Source organism: Macrosteles quadrilineatus, unplaced genomic scaffold (genome assembly GCF_028750875.1).
Source record: "Macrosteles quadrilineatus isolate MER2022 unplaced genomic scaffold, UCM_ALF_1.0 Scaffold_6__1_contigs__length_79288215, whole genome shotgun sequence".
Taxonomy (NCBI): domain Eukaryota; kingdom Metazoa; phylum Arthropoda; class Insecta; order Hemiptera; family Cicadellidae; genus Macrosteles; species Macrosteles quadrilineatus.
Window position 1 is genome coordinate 11889656 of NW_026542599.1, and position 18292 is coordinate 11907947.

The following is an 18292-nucleotide window of genomic DNA, read 5'->3' on the forward strand; positions in this document are numbered from 1 at the left end:
TTTTGGGACACAGTGTATTACATTTTTACCTAAATGTCAGCTATGAGATGTTTTCCGTAATAAAAGAATACGTACACCAGCGCTGTAACTTATAACTGGAACACTGTTAACAGCTTGGGGAAAACATAACAAAATATCATGATAATGATGTAGAGTACCTGTAGAGGTCATACGACTTACGACACAATGAGATAGGTCACTGACCTTACCCCTGTGGGTTTTATGGTTTTACCACATTGCGCACATTCGTCACTAGTTTGAATAGGGAAATTGAAAAAATGCAATATGTTATACTTTCGCACTAAAATTGTGCTCAGCACAGCAACTGATTATTCTGTTACGGTACAATTTTCCCACGAAACTACAGTATACTCTAGGTCTAGGTGCCTACATATTTTCCACAAGAATATCCATCCTTATTAAATGTATATCAGCACGATGCCATTCGCCAAGCAGTATAGTTCGTAAACCTCGTCAAAACTTGAGTTAAGTTTGAAAACCCGAAAGAAAATAATTACCAGACAGGTTTTGTGAATACTTCCTAAGTCAAAATCCATACAACTTACTGCCCCCACCAAATGAAAACATTCTCACCGACCAGGGACGAAAAATCACAATGCTTACCACTTCTCTGTAACACTTTCTTTAACGTAGTTTTTGTGTCATGGGAAATAAACATTTCTTTGCCAATATTTCACTTACTTCTGTACCTCTAATGGTACACGGGAACGGTACTTCTCCGCCAGGCCAGTGGTCCCAACCATGTCGAATACGCGGGAAAAAATGCTGTCATAATGATATGAAGAGCGTTGCGAATAACATAACTGTGGTCGGAACTAATCGTCCAGCCCGCCGTGGCCGGGGACCCGGGCCATTGTGTATCTCATAGCTTGCTCGAAATCGAGCTACAATATGCTTGCTAATCGAAATAGAACAATTATGTTGTTATATCACAGTATCATTTTGATCGAAGGGGCCTACTCTGGGCTATTGAGAACCTCATACCTTGCTCGAAATCGAGCTGAATATTCTTGTTAATCGATGGGACCATGCCTTGGGCCACCGTGTTTCTCATTGCTTACTAATCGAAATTATAACATTTATGTTGTTATATCACAGTCTCATTTTGATCGATGGGGCCTACCCTGGGATATTGTGTGCCACCATAGACAAATATTTGTTTATGGGTACCACATAGCTTACTCAAAATCGAGCTAAATACGCTTGTTGACCGAAATGGAAGATGTTAAAACACAGTTAAGTATCGATTGTTGTTTTGTCTTTAGTATCGATTGTCCGACGTCAACCGGACACAATAGAATGGCAAAGCAGATTATAAAAACGTCATTTAAAAAATAAAATTATAAACACATTTTCAAATTATAAAACAAGATTATAATCACGTTTAGACCACTGCAACCGAGCTAAATGTGCCTTTTAATCAAAATGAGGATATAACTTTGGTTGTAAATACATTTCTGAAAAGCCGGTGGCAAAAAGAATAAATTTGTAGGAAAATCATTGTAATACAAACTGTAAAAATGTCTAATACTGTAATTTAAATTAAGTTTATCCGTTGTGAGTCAGTTCAAGGTTTCAAGATGCTATGAAACATATTTTTCCGTGTGAAAGGATTAGAAAGTGAATCGTTTACTCCACTAAACTATTAGGTACGTTTTTAGCTTCAATACGTATCATGTATAGAATTACCGAAAATGATTTAGTCTTTCAAGTATGATTTCGAATTGTAAGCTGAGCAATATTACAAAGTTTAGTGTATATCCAGCTTAATAAATTTAAGTCTGATTACTGACTTATGGTGTTTAAAGGTTGTTTATAAAATACCGGTTGGCTATTCATACTTTATAATAGGCGAGTATTAATATATGCATAGATTATAATCAATGGTTTAACTCAGATCTAATATTAAGTGTCTCTATCTTAGTTTGCATAGTTTTTTAATTGATAAGGAAAAAAAACATTAGTGGTTCCATTTTTTTTTGTCCTAGGACGCTAGGCAGAGTCCGGAATTGTTTTTCACATGACTTCAGGCCTAGGGGGTTAGTTGTCTCCTTGCGAGTACATATTGTTGTCAGCTACATTTAACTATATTGATTTAACATTAATATACTTAAGTTCTTTCATAGGGAATCCCTAGGATCGCAAAACATCGCTAAAACTGCTAACACGGACAGCCTGATGATAACAAAAATATTGCCTCTCACAGACTGAGATAGGTTGGTAAATTTCCACAACATGTTAGGCCTATATCTATCAACATACTTAAAATAGGGGTTTCTCCGTAACATTTCTTTTCCACCCGTTAGCGATTTTTACAATTTGGGTGTCAATGTGAAGCTTAAATGATGCATAGTTCGATTTTGTAGCATAAAATAAAAACGTTAGTAATTTAATCTAATTGGAAAAATATTATTTGCTGAAGCCTTAAGTCAATCCAAAGCAAAATAACCACAATATATTTTTATACACATTTTAAATTTAGTATTGTTTAGCTAATGGCCGATGATTTTTTTACTTATAAGTTACTAGGATATTTAGTTTCCATCATCGATGTATATAACCTAACCTGTATATAACCTGTTAGGTTATATACATTTGTAAAAATTTTCAGTAACAAATTGGCCAAAGAATTTGAAATTTGAGTTAATCTTTAGTTATATTAAACTTATTTCGTTATTTCAGAATCAAAATTATCAGATTATAAAATAATACCCTTCATTATTTGGCCTTTGTAGACAAATCTCATAATCTAATTTTTGTCCCTGAATACAAGATTTACCAGTTTTTAACTCTTTCAAAGGGGCTTGAAAAACAAATAATTTAGAATGTTATATTTAAAGTTGCGGTACTATTCTATTCTTGTAGAGAATTTAAGTAAACTGTTGTAGTTTGCTTGTTTATGAATATTTGATCAAACTTGGCAAATATATTTATTTCATACAAAATTATTAATATTTTACTAAAAATTACCCTCCTTGTAACAGGAAACCTAAGTATTCTTAAACCTAATGTTATTTAAATAGATTTAATTGTCAGGCAAATGGATTGCTGCGGCAGGGGTACTGTATTAAAACTAATTCTTAGCAGTGCTGAGTTTTTAGCCGTTGGAACGGGCCGGCACGTATTTTAAAACGACACCAACACATGATGATGCTGAGAAGAAAATGGACAATGAACAATTTTATTTCACTACGCATAGGCTTATCGTCATTTTAAATCTTAAAATTATGTTTAAAAAATTGCGATTGTTAGAATAATTTTTAATCGAAAATTCTCAAGGAAAGGAAATTAGCCTAATATAAATTCAAACAAACATCCCCAAAAGTAAGTGCTATTTTTATTTTGAGCTAGACTGGATTAATTTTTTATATTCAGTAAGTTAAGAATTCTCTTTGATGACCACACAGCTTGCTAAAGTGGTCAATTAGTATTTCCAACAACAAGTTTGTTTTTACCATTAAATTTTTAATGGAAAACAATAAAGATCACGTTCAATTACCATTTTAAAAAATATCAACTATTATACTCTTTAAGTGGGTGTTTACCTGCGACGCTTAGTGTGTGGCGAGAGGGCCGGCATCGTCGGGGGCGGTACAACCCCCAGACCGGGGGCGGCGAGTTGGTGAGACGGCAGATACGTAGGTGGGGCGGCGGGGTAGTGCGCGCCCACCCCCGCGCTCGCAGCATACGTATACATGTCAATCACAACACTGACACCATGATAAAATATCTAACAAACACCACAGTTCACAAATATCACAGATTCTTGTATAATCACCGCACAATAATTATAATGAGTAAAACTGACTGTTATTGTTGCGTCACATACATCGCGCGTGTACACGTCACGACTCGCACGTGAGGTCCGCTCTGCAGCAACTGGCGCGCTCAACTGAACTGACTGAAGCGAAGCTAGGAAGAGGAACCGTGGAAGGGGCGGGACAGCCCACATCAGGTGTACCAACCCACCACATCCGCAGTGTTTAAATTACCTACCTATCCAGAATAAAACTAAAATTCCCGTCGAGGAATAGATGAATTTTGACGAGAGACATAGATAAGAGTAAGAACCACGTCAGCATGGAACTATCTCGTGCAATAAAACTAAAATTTCCACTCATGAAAATTTGATTTTTGGAAATGGATAATGAATAGGTACATGCAGATTTTAGGAAATCAATAATTCTAGTCGATCTGGTGCAGAAAATTTTCAATAGACACGTTTTGGTATTCAATTAGCTCTTAGCTTCTTATCTTCTAACTTAACTTTTAATTTCTATCTTTAGCTCTCGGGCAGAAGGAACTAACATAAAATAGTCGATGTCATCATCAGTAAATTTTTATTGTTTAAGAAGTCCGCTGAATTTACCGAGGAAAAATATCCTAGATCAACAAAAAAATATCATTGTAACGTTAAAAAAGAAGTATTTGTGCTTTTCCCCATGTCATTCGATACATTTCACTACAATATCACTTTATAGAAATTTGGACAAATTGAAAAATAAAAGAGCTTTAAATTTGAATTTAGTATTCACCAAATACTCACCAATACTGACTTGTTTATTGTATTGGTACGTTGACTATCAGGACGGGACGCTACTTCCACATTACGTGCTCACAATTAGAATATTTAATTAATAGTTAATATATTATTATATACTTTTTCATAACTAAACATACAACTTTTTATAAAATCGTTACGTAATCTCAGGAAAACAAGCCATGCCAGAGCTTAACAAAAAAAACAAATATAATTTATGAGAGAGTCGTAAGAAGGTCTCAATCGTAGTATGCCAGGTTCGTGTGCCTTTAATTCCACATTAATGTTTTCCATAAAGTTTAAGGAGCACGTTATGTATGTATATATTTATCGTCGTTTATTGTTGTATTGGCTCAAGTACTTTATATTTATTTTATCAAGGTGACAAATTTCCTAATTCCACCAGCCAATTTATGGCATCGTACGTAAGGCTTGATACAAAATATGTCCCGTACTTCCAGCAAAGTTATCTGACACATCGATTGCTCATCGGAGAAGCGTGAGCTAGCGGTAAACAAACGGCGAGTGTGTCTTATCTCACTACATTAACGCCTATGTCTCACAGTGTTCTAGTCATGGTTATCTTTACTGTAGTCGCTGCACCTCGACAGCCGTTAGCACTGTAGTTGTCATTCGATAAACTGTATTAACTACGGCTACCGCATCAGGTACTGAGTAGTCGATGAATGTAGTCGATGCACCACGACAGCCGTTAGCACTGTAGTTGTCATTCGATAAACTGTGATAACTATGACTACTGCATCCGGTAGTGAGTAGTCGATGAATCGGGATAAACTGTCGTAGTCGCTGCACCTCACGAGCCGTTAGCACTGTAGTCATTCCATAAACTGTGATAACTACTGCTACTCGCTACTGCATCCGGTAGTGAATAGTCGATGAATATTCGGAATAAACTGTCGCAGTCGCTGCACCTCGCCAGCCGTTACCACTGTAGTTGTCATTCGATAAACTGTGATAACTATGACTACTTCATCCGGTAGTGAGTAGTCGATGAATCGGGATAAACTGTCGCTATCGCTGCACCTCACGAGCCGTTAGCACTGTAGTTGTCATTCGATAAACTGTGATAACTACGGCTACTGCATCCAGTAGTGCGTAGTCGATGAATCGGGATAAACTGTCGCTATCGCTGCACCTCACGAGCCGTTAGCACTGTAGTTGTCATTCGATAAACTGTGATAACTACGGCTACTGCATCCAGTAGTGCGTAGTCGATGAATCGGGATAAACTGTCGCTATCGCTGCACCTCACGAGCCGTTAGCACTGTAGTTGTCATTCGATAAACTGTGATAACTACGGCTACTGCATCCGGTAGTGCGTAGTCGATGAATGTAGTCGGTGCACCTCACGAGCCGCTAGCACTGTAGTTGCCATTCGATAAACTGTGATAACTATGACTACTGGATCCGGTAGTGAATAGTCGATGAATAATCGGAATAAACTGTAGTTGCTGCACCTCGACAGCCGTTAGCACTGTAGTTGTCATTCGATAAACTGATAACTACGGCTACTACATCCGGTACTGAGTAGTCGATGAATGTAGTCGATGCACCTCACGAGCCGCTAGCACTGTAGTTCCCATTCGATAAACTGTGATAACTATGACTACTGGATCCGGTAGTGAATAGTCGATGAATAATCGGAATAAACTGTAGTTGCTGCACCTCGACAGCCGTTAGCACTGTAGTTGTCATTCGATAAACTGTGATAACTACGGCTACTGCATCCGGTAGTGCGTAGTCGATGAATTGGGATAAACTGTCGCAGTCGCTGCACCTCGACAGCCGTTATCACTAGTTGTCATTCGATAAACAGTGATAACTACGGCTACTGCATCCGGTAGTGAGTAGTCGATGAATAATCGAAGTAACCTGTCACCGTCACTGCACCGATCTTAATTGACTATTTTTTGTTGTTAAGGGAAATTTTACAGTGATATGATAAGGTGTGGGTCTATATAGGTAACTTATCGCCTCGATAACATTATCGTGTTAATTGACTAAAGATAATACCAATGATTCCCGTACTAAGAAGTTCCAGCAGATTATACCATACAAGCAGATCAGCTGGACCAGATGGCTAAAAGGCCCGTTGTCCAAGAACGCGTCTGTTGCGTCTGATAGTCCAGGACCTGACTAGGGTTCTGTGTGCATGTCGTGTATAGTATAGGGAATTTTGCTTTTGCATTTCAATATAGGTGTCTTAGGAAGTGTTTTCCACTCGGGTGTCAAGTCCACGCCTGTTTCGTTTTCCAGCTATGACGTCATCAAAATTGCGGCTAGGGCAATTTTTAAATGCGTATATTTCGCATACCGTTTAACGGATCGGGATGATTCTTTTTTTGTTTGAAAGATAATTTTACAGAAAATGTTTTTTGTATTTACACTTTTGTTGTCAACTTAATATCTATCTCACTATATTGAAAAACGTGGTTTTCAATATCATTGTTTCTGAATTTTTCCTCATAACTTGTTAAACGCTTATAGAATGAAATAACTACCCATTACAAAAGTTGTAGATAATTTTATGCCCTTTCCAACGATACCAAACAATTAATGTTTGAAACTACAATTAAAGCCAAGAGATTAAATAAACTGTGAACAAACCCTTAACATGGTAGAAAGTCCGGAAAATATTGTGGCTGGAACAATTCGTTAAATGCGTATATTTCGCATACTGGTTAACGAACCGGGATGATTCTTTTTTTGTTTGTAAGATATTTTTTAAGCCTATCTTTTTTGTATTTACACCTTTGTTGTTAACCTACTATTTGTCAAAAAGTTATAAGCAAAAGTAAAATAAACATAACAATTAAATGTAGGCTACATTTATTAATATTGTGGAATAAATAGTAGGTTAACAACAAAAGTGTAAATACAAAAAAGATAGGCTTAAAAAATATCTTACAAACAAAAAAAGAATCATCCCGGTTCGTTAAACGGTATGTGAATTATACGCATTTGAAAAATTGTTCCAGCCGCAATATTTTCCGGACTATCTACCATGTTAAGTGTTTGTTAACGGTTTATTTAATCTCTTGGCTTTAATTGTAGTTTCAAACATTAATTGTTTGGTATCGTTGGAAAGGGCATAAAATTATCTACAACTTTTGTAATGGGTAGTTATTTCATTCTATAAGCGTTTAACAAGTTATGAGGAAAAATTCAGAAACAATGATATTAAAAACCACGTTTTTCAATATAGTGAGATAGTGTTCTATTTCTTATACAAGAATATTATTCACACATCTTGCTTGAACAAACTCTATTTTCAAACTAACTAATGTTTACAAAAACATCTGACAACAAACATATTTAAACACATGATAAAAGGAACAGACTTAATACAACATCCCGCTTCAAGATGTCCACATCTTTATGAACCTCAGTACCGCCTCGGTTTCTTAATGGACCTTCCGTAACGGGTTACTGTGCCAGCTCCTGGACGATCACGCGAGTTGCATGGACGATTAAGGACCATGGATGAACAGTTTGAAAGAATTCCATCTCCTCCGTAGTACGGTGCAGGAACTAAGAACTTCCTGTTTCGGCGAATAGTTCTCTTGTCAGTTTCCACAAGGTAGGAACGTGGTTCGTTCAATTTCCTGACTACCTTACCGTGTCGACGTAGATCTGTGATCCATACCATGCTTCCAACTTCTAATTCACTTAAACCACTCGCTCCATGTCGTTTATCAAATTGTATCTTGTACTTATTCTGGTACTTATTCTCCCTCTCAAGAAAATTCTTATTTTCCACAGGATTTCCAACCAAAGTAGATGGAAGATTGTCTCTTAATTTCCTTCCAAACATAAGTTCAGATGGGGAAAAGCCGGTTTCAAGAGGTGAGGTCCGGTAAGAAAGTAGGGCAAGTTCAAATTTATCCTTGTTTTTCTTCATTAGCCCTTTTGCTACTTTCACAGCTGCTTCAGCTGCCCCATTTCCCTGATGGTGGTGGGGACTACTTCTGAATGTGGAGAACCCCCACTCCTTTGCAAACAATTTAAATTCACTTGAGTCAATATGGTGAAATTGTGTCCCACTATCTGAATAAACACGTTGAGGAATTCCAAAACGTGAAAATGTGGTTTTGCAAACCCGAATCACATCTGAAGCCCTCATTCGATGCATTTCCTCGACTTCAAAGTATCTTGAGTAGTGATCCACAATAACCATATACCACTTGTCTTCGTGTTTGAACAAGTCAACAGACACATTTTGCCACGGGTAATCCGGGACAGTTCTCGGAATCAATGGTTCACTGTGATTAGTTGAGTTCTGAATACACACTGGACACGATTTGATTTTCCTTTCTATTTCTTGAGAAATTCCAGGCCACCACATGGTTCCCAAAGCACGTTTCCTTGTTTTTGTGATTCCCAAGTGTCCACTGTGAAGCCTCTCGAGCATTTCCGCTCGTAGTTCTTGAGGTATTATCATCCGAGTTCCTCGAAGCAATAGCCCATCAATACAACTTAACTCGTCTTTCACATTAAAGTACTCTTGAATCTCATTAGGTAAACTTGATTTTACAGGCCATTCGTCTAAAATTTGTAACTTAAGTTGTGCACAGATTGGATCTCTCATTTGTGAGTGAAGTACCTTTGTCACATTTTCATCTGTAGTGTTTATACTAATCAGACTGATTTCGTGGACGAAGGCTTCCACTTCTTCGGTCAATTCGCCATCTTCGTCAGCCGGAATAGGACTTCTTGATAGTAGATCTGCTATGGCAAGGTCTTTTCCTGAGGTCCAGGTCATGCGATAATCGTATCTCATCATACGCATTCGGAACCGCTGTAGCCTCGGTGAGAGCTCGTCCAAATTTTGTGTTTTGAAAATTGAGACAAGCGGTTTGTGGTCGGTCTCAATTGTGTACATTTTACCCATCAGGAAACATTTCAAACGGTCACTTGCCCATGTGCACGCAAGCGCTTCTCTCTCAATGTTACTGTAGTTTTCTTCAGCAGGCGTTAGAGTCCGAGATATATATGCCACAGGTTTCTTGTTTTCTCCTTCAACTTGAAGTAAAACCGCTCCAAGACCTTTTTTTGAAGCATCGCAAGAAAGAATCGAGGGTTTTTGCGGATCGTAAACAGTCAAACATGGCTCTGATGATAAAATCTGTTTTACTGTGACAAAAGCGTTTTCTTGAGCTGGTCCCCAAAGGAAATCGTTTTTAGTCTTTAACAAGCTCGTAATTGGCTCCAAAATCTCACTGCGGTTCGGAATAAATTTTGCCAGAAAAGTGATCATGCCCATGAATCTTTGTACTTCATTAGCGTTTCTTGGAGCTGGTAAGTCCACAATCGCTTGTACCTTGCTTGGATCAGGCTTGATTCCGTCCTTAGACAGCACAAACCCCAGAAATGTCACAGTCTTCTTGCAGAACTCCGACTTCTGCTTATTCAAGGTGATTCCATTAGCTTGCACTCTCTCTAGAACGGCCCTAAGACACTCGTCGTGTTCTTCTTTCGTTCTTCCCCATATCAGACAGTCGTCAATGTGCACTAAACAGTTCTTTGCCCCTTCTAAAGCTTTTGACATGCGGCGCTGAAACTCTTCAGGAGCGGACGTAATTCCAAAAGGTAACTTACGGAATTTATACCTCCCAAAAGGGGTGATAAATGTTGTGTAATCTTGTGACTCCTCTGCAAGGTTCAGTTGCCAGAACCCGGAATTCGCATCGATCTTGCTGAAGTACTTGGCTCCCGCGATCTCGGCCAATGAAAGTTCGATCTTTGGGATAGGATAAAACCGACGTTTCACACTGTTGTTGAGTTTGGATAGGTCTACGCAGATCCTAACCCCACCTCCCTTTTTTGCGCAAACTACCATTGGTGCGCACCAATCAGTCGCGTGTTCAACTGGAACAATCACTCCTTTCTCAAGCATATCGTCTAACTGCTCTTTCACCTTGGTTTTTAAAGGTATTGGTACAACCCTGGGGGTGGATATAGCGTAAGGAACTGCATTCTCCTTCATTTCAATCTTGTACTCTCCTTTCATATTTCCCAGCCCTTGAAATAAATTAGGATACTTAGTAGCCCAGTCAATATCATGTGAATCTACAGAAAAAAATCTCCTCACCAGGTTCAGCTCTTCACAGGACCGTCTGCTAAGAAGTGGAACAGTGATCTCCTCAGAAATATACGCAAGATCATAAACTGATACACCCTTATGTTCAAGCTTTAGCCTTAAAGTTCCCAAAATATTGATTCGTTCTTTCTTCTTTGCGCTAAACACAGGGGATTTGCACTTTCCTAGAGGCAGAGTCTTAATAAAATCACCAAGAACTCCTACTGGAATCATGGTTACATCAGCTGCTGTGTCAAGTTTAAATTTTATAAGACCTAAATCTTGGTTTCCACAGCTTGCTTTTACCTCCTGGACCCAGGCTTTGTCACTGCTGTCTATATTCCCTATGAAAATCTCAGGAACCTGTTGATAACCACTGTCTGAATCTTGCTGTTCGATTTCCTTAACAACGTTTTTGTTTTTTCTCATCCACTTTTCGCGGGAGGGACAACATCGAAAAAAATGTCCAATCTCGGAACATTTGTCACATTTGGCTTTCCTAGCAGGGCATTCGGCCAGTGATCCGTGCCAGTTATAACCACATTTCCTGCACTTTTTTCTCATAGCATCCTCGGTGAATTTCTGTTCACCAGCTCTTTCAGACAGATTTGTTTTACCGACTTGTATTGACGTTTGATTCACCATAAAAACATTAGTATTGGCGAGCTCACGTTTTTGGCGTTCTAGCTCCTCGTGTTGGCGCAAGGTATTAATCGCCTTCTCCAGAGTCAATTGAGAGTCCAGCTGGAGTCTATCACTTAGAGCCTCATCTTTCATACCAATAATGAGGACCAGAAGCACCATCTCATCGTTCAGTTCACCCCATGCACACGTTTTTGCAAGACCATGCAAATCTGTTATGAATTTTTCAGATGGATCACTCCCTTGCTTGTGTCTCAGAAATTTTGTTCTCTCATAAATGATATTTCGTCTTGGCACAAAGTATGCATCAAAGGCCCTCGTCATAAGTATTCGGTTTTGGTGAAAACGAATCGAAAATATCTTCACTCCTACTACCCATTGTAAACAAAAGTACATCGATTTGCCGAGCGTCGGAAGTGCTATCTAGACCGCACCCCCGTCTGTACCTTTGAAAGCGATTCCTCCAGGAATGCCACTCATTCGGAGTAAAAGAGAAGGTATCTGGAGTTGGTAACGTCAGATTTATCATAGGAGTAGGAGTACACATTACTGCATTATTTTCTCGGTTTGTCTGTCCCAATGCAAAACCTAGTGATTCACCTTCAGTCTTTCTAGAATCCCTTTCTGACATGTAGTTGAATTCACTTTGGGCATCCTCCTCATTGTCCTCATACCTTTGCCTACGAGTATTTCGTTTTTTTCTGCCCTTACTTGACATCATGCGTGGTTTTAGACTTTGTTCGATAAAAAATCCACTAAGCTGCCACCATGTTCTATTTCTTATACAAGAATATTATTCACACATCTTGCTTGAACAAACTCTATTTTCAAACTAACTAATGTTTACAAAAACATCTGACAACAAACATATTTAAACACATGATAAAAGGAACAGACTTAATACAACAGATAGATATTAAGTTGACAACAAAAGTGTAAATACAAAAAACATTTTCTGTAAAATTATCTTTCAAACAAAAAAAGAATCATCCCGATCCGTTAAACGGTATGCGAAATATACGCATTTAAAAATTGCCCTAGCCGCAATTTTGATGACGTCATAGCTGGAAAACGAAACAGGCGTGGACTTGACACCCGAGTGGAAAACACTTCCTAAGACACCTATATTGAAATGCAAAAGCAAAATTCCCTATACTATACACGACATGCACACAGAACCCTAGTCATGTCCAGGACTAATCTTTCCCGGACCGTACACCACTTTCAGTGTTTTTTACGGTTTATTCAATCTCTTTGCTTTATTTTTAGGTCTAATCACATATTGTTTGGCATCATTGGAAAGGGTATAGAATTATTTACAACTTTTGCAACGGGTGGTATTTGATTTTATCAGCGGTTAAGAAGTTATAAGCAAAACAATAAATATAATAACAATAAAAACGATGTTTTTCAATATTGTGCGGTGAATATTTAAGTTTACAAAAAATGTGTAAATACAAAAAAGATAGTTTGTAAAAATATTTTTCAAACAAAAAAAGAATCATCTCGATCCGTTAAACGGTTTGCGAAATATACGCATTTAAAAATTGCCGAGCCGCCATCTTGATGACGTCATAGCTCGAAAACGTACCAGGTGCGAACTTGACACCCGAGTGGAAAACACTTCCTAAGACACCTATATTGAAATGCAAAAGCAAAAATCTCTATACACGACATGCACACAGAACCCTAGTCAGGTCCTGGACTATGACGCTTGAGACGCTGAGCGTCTGACGCGGGGCACTGCTCCGGGAGCAGACGGGATCGCTGACGGCCAGCGTCTATTGCGTCTATTGCATTGTTGTTTCTGTGTTCTCCCGTATACTCCATAATAATATACAGTATCTTAATGTAATGGCTATAGTCAAAGAAATATAGAATATGACCTAAAAAGATTGCAAGATAATGTTTTAGGGTTTTATTTTGTAGTGTTGAGTCTGCTGATTGATATACTAAAGGTTGCCAAAAATCGGTCCATGAGAAACCCCCTAAAATCATTATAAAAAATGGTGGCTTTTCCCAACATTGGAAAAATAATAAAAAATGATTCCACGTGCATCTTTTATGCACATTTTCGAGATATTCACTTAAGATCACCACCAGTATTTATTGGGTGGTTAGTACTTCATTTCGATAGGAAACACGTTTATGGCCACCATCTTGGATCCGCCATATTGGATATACATATTGTTTTTATGTAATGATAGTTTTGTGACACATAATTTACAAAACTAGATTTTCATGCTAATTTAAATGAGGGAATCCGTTTTCATTTATTTTTCGTTTTAAAGAAATTCAAACGAAAACTCTTCCCCATACATTTCTTAAAGACGTTTCGTACTTTTATCATTTTTTTAAATATCTCCAGTTCTTATTAACGCTTGCAGTTCGTTTCAACCTTAAAATATTCAGTAATGTAAGGGCTTACATTTGAGTTATTGATAATTAAAATCATACGAGTTAGAGACCCGCTACGAACAAAAACACAAAATTAAATCAAAATTAAATTAAAGTTATAGTCTAAAATAATTCACCAAAGTATTGACTTTTATTTTAGCTATGGATTACATATTGGGAGTTATTTAGAATAGGAGATATCTGTATTTAAGTAAAGAAAAATTTCAAAATAATAATAAATTAGTGTTAAATTAAATTATTACAACTTAAACTTTAAACGATTTAACGGAACTTAAACTGTTGCCATTAAAAGTAAAAAAAAATCAATTAATGCACTCTTGTCTGCATTAAAGTGGTTTTTGATAGGTATTCTAAAATATCCTTCCTCACTTCTCTTTTTGAAAACACTGTGGGTACACAATCGAGGTTCACTAAAGGTCCAGAATTTCCTCGTTTTCTATCTCTTCGATGAATAGGATCTTCAACACTTGGCTCTTAACGCTAATAGTGAGAGCAAAATAAATTTTTACACAGTCAGCAACCAACTGTTGAACTGAATAGACGCGTTCTTGGACAACGGGCCTCCAAGCGATCGACGCCCAGCGATCATCGCTCGGCGTCAGACGCAACAGACGCGCCTTGGACAACGCAGCTTAAGATTGGACATTCCATTATCAGGTTGAAGTTTTAGCCTGTTTAAAAACAAAAACAAATAAACAAGGTTGATTGGGTCATTGACTATTGGATACAGAATTAATAGTTGTATTAATAGTCAAAGATTATGTCCACCAACGAAGTGTACATACCTCCTTCTAACCAAGCTAAACGGACAACATTTGGTAGGCTAAACTTGAGCATTTTTAGCAGCATCAACTGTCAACGTAACAAAAACTAAGAAAGAAAAGGATTTTCCAATAGCACACTCATTGTGGCCCATTTAACGTTTATTTTCAAACAAAATTGGGTTCAGCCTGTCCATATAGATAGAATAACTATTTCAGTATCCAAAAGCCAATAGTTCAAAATACTTTCCAACCTGTTGACGGGATCAGATTTCAGTCCCCGAAACGTCATGAAAACTTTACATTTCATCCAATAGATGGAAAATCTCCTCAACAATTCCTCAAACAACATAGCAGCATAGGTTTAACGAGCGGTGCCTGATAGCGGCTCGTATATCAAGCTCATCCAACCATCTTCTAATGAGAGTTGTTTTTACAAGTGGCGTAATTGGTCTGCATCTTGTTATTAAATTAGGATTAACCACATGTTTAATATAACAGCTGATTAATTCGTCCCGTACGGTGCCAATTAAGCTGCCGTATGTGGAACGCGTCCGTTAGCTCTCCGTACACTTTATGACGGGCTAGATTACCTTATTTGAGGTAGTTCGTTAATTTACATTCGATAGCTTTTGTATAGTTATCCGAGGGGTTAGAGATTGCCTACAAATCTGAAGGTTGTTCTTTCAAACCTAATTGGATCTATCATGGAGTATTATGTCAATTTTCATTAGGCTATCAAATAATGTCTTCACAAACATTTAAAATACTGAACTGATAGCGTAAACCCCACGAAATATCTTCGGAACTTTTTATCTTTACTTGATATAGTTTTTTTTTTCTTCAAACAAGAAATATCATGGGATTGAAAATTTCTTTATTGGACTAGTAGTAAACAAGGTTAACTTTCTGGATACAAAATCTGAGATGCGTTAGGTAGAAGTGGAATCAGAGACTTCTTGATCGAAATTGCACGTCTTACTGTAGTAATATCAAACAGTTAATTTACTGTTGGATGCTTAAGTATCTACTTCTGTCCGACATCTATATGCTATATCTATAACATATAGATGTCGGACAGACTAAATCAATTTATTTTTATTTAAAACGAACACAGGCGAATGACCTTAGAGCGTGTGTTACTGTATATAATTTTATTTTCTCCGTTTGCCGATACTTTTAATACTGGAACTGTGGCGTAGTCCTGTAATCCAGCTACTAGGTCACAAATTGTGGATATTTATAGGCATGCACTGTGGATGCGATACTCTTTGGTGTGGATTAACGTCCGCACTATATACTGTAGTGAGTACTACGACTATCCGCAGTACTATCCTGATGATTATACCAATTTGATGATTACAAGGGTAAAACGTGGTTCGGATTCCACTATAAACTGTAGGTCCCTTAGTTGCCATTAGCTGTATGGGCTATTAATTAACAGCTGTATCTAAGGAACATGTCGGCCTTAACAAGACTACAAAATCGCGCCACTCATCCTTCACACATCTTTCACTCATATTTGGGTTAAAATACGCACATAGTTGTGTCCCCATCTAAAATTTGATTGATTGATTGATTTATTTACATCCTATTCTACGAAATGTTGTTCTTTGATATTTCAAAATTATACAAAAATCCAAAAAAAGATAATACTCAGACTCTGACGGCTTAAAAAACTGAATAGAACCTTTATGGAAATTTATCCAGATCCATCCACGTTATAAAACCTAAAAGCAAATCGCACGAGTCCACCGATCACCAATTTAGCTCGGATCCACTGCAGTCAACTCTACACAGTTTGAGTAAGGGCAAACAGAAATAATGCGAGACAGGTGTTGAAAACTGCCAACAGCCGGGCCTCTTAAATCTCTCCACTTCACTAATGCGCCAGACTTGTTACATTACGTGTAGCAGTGTTGCACATATATCAGTCGCTCAAACAAGGGGACCGAGCTTTGCTCGATTACACGTTTACAGCCTTAGGAGTCGTAGTTACAATAGTCGTTAGCAATTGGAGGACAAACTTTGTTCAAAATTTGAATGTGTACAACGTAGTGTTTGTACTTGTTACATCTATAACTCAAAACAAGGGGACCGAGCTTTGCTCGATTACACGTTTACAGCCTTAAATTGTTAGCAATGGGGAGAACAGACACTTCAAGATACTACGTCTACGATCAGCTGGTGCAGCGTTTCCAATTTCGTTCAACGCTTGGATTTAACCTAACCTTATAAACGTGTTGTGTAGTGTTTGAAAGACTAGTAACTATTTCCTATCACTGCATGGAAGTCACATTTCCATACCTACAAACAGTATGGAAAATAGCCCAACGCTCTAAAGCGGGAATGTATCATTCCTGCTCGCTAATCAGCTGATTTCACAGTTGGCGTTTCTATACCAATCACACGGTAAGAAAATAACATAATTTAAAAATCAAACATAACCTAAATTACATTTTATATACATTTAAAACGTTAATCTGTGTGTAAAATTGATTATGGTGGTAGCAAATCCTGTGTGTATTATGAGCACAAATAACTATTTCGTGTTGCACACAATTTGTCGCTCAAATAAGGGGACCGAGCTTTGTTAAATTGCATGTTTACATCCTTATAGTGTAGTCGTGTTTACACTAGTGGGTGACTTTTCAACTATCATTTCAAATCAGGTATGTCGATCATGTACGAAATGTTCCAACTTATTTTGATTGAAAGCTCAATTATGTTACATTACGTATTTGCAGTAGTGTTGAACAATTTCAGCAGAATTGCTTTGTTACGTAACTTGCTCACAACAGAATAATTTCATTCTTGTAACCCCTTAACATTGAAGTTTAGACTAATTTAGTTCATATACCTCAAAGTCAATTCAGATAGATTAAAAGTTTGATATCCGATTAAAATGTTTTTCCACACAGGTTCAGTAACCTCGGGGATTTATTTTTCAATAGTAATTAATTAGCAAGATTTATGTTGTGAGTAGGATTTGAGTTTTTTTTTATTTGAATTCAAAAACACTATAATTATGTACAACTTCAGTGTATAGTATATCGTATTGCATTATATTTTAAACGAACAATAAATAATTTTGTAATAAAAAAATTCTAATTTACAATAACATTTCCTTATGTCTGTCTGGACCTCACAATTAAAAGTAATAAATTACTATACAAACGCATTTACCGAAATTGATTTACAAGTCAACAATCCCAATCTACAAAAAGATGTTTGTAAAAATTAACCTTCCCCTAAGCCCCTTATTCCATCCAACCATCCCTTTATTCCACAGGGGAAGGTGGTATTTAAAGAAAGTCTACTTGTGAAGGGAGGAGTTATCAGGGTGGCACCTGGTTCATCCCTTATGATAAATTGAGAACGTATGAGCAATGGGGGTGTCGAAGAGGGGGTAACTTGCGATCATCAATTTCCATTTTGGATCTCAAATATAAAACTTCTGTATCAACATGATCTTTGTACAACGTGTAGCGATTTCATGAAGAAAAACTGAATAGTGCTATAGTTATATCGATACACATTATAAATTTTGTAGGCAGAACATGAGCACATTTATAAAAGGTATGAAATCAGTATATCGTAAGAAAATGCAACTTTAACCTTTACTAAACCATATTTTTATTTTAAATCAAGCAACAATCACCGGTATTAGTAATTTATACGCAGCATATACTCCTACGCTACGTAAACTAGAATTAATTATAGTTATTAACACTGCATACACTTGATTACACGTCAATGAATACCCTTTCTGGATGGAAAATTACTGTCAGATCATGATAAAACGGAGAA

The 18292-nt window shown here is 37.3% G+C and overlaps 1 protein-coding gene across 8 annotated transcripts in view; it reads right to left on the minus strand.

The window, feature by feature from the left end:
* LOC128997671 (aryl hydrocarbon receptor nuclear translocator homolog) overlaps positions 1 to 18292 on the minus strand; it is a 129072-nt gene that overhangs the window by 89907 nt on the left and 20873 nt on the right. For 3 of the 8 annotated variants that reach the window (XM_054423312.1, XM_054423311.1, XM_054423310.1), the window contains exon 1: positions 3567 to 3882. The exons of 3 other annotated variants lie outside the window; for them this stretch is intronic. In XM_054423312.1, the coding sequence (XP_054279287.1) occupies positions 3567 to 3718 (152 nt within the window). In that variant the 5' untranslated portion in view covers positions 3719 to 3882. Of the gene's footprint in view, positions 1 to 3566; positions 3883 to 18292 lie in introns of those variants that run through there. 2 more of the 8 variants (XM_054423314.1, XM_054423313.1) reach the window with 1 other exon arrangement.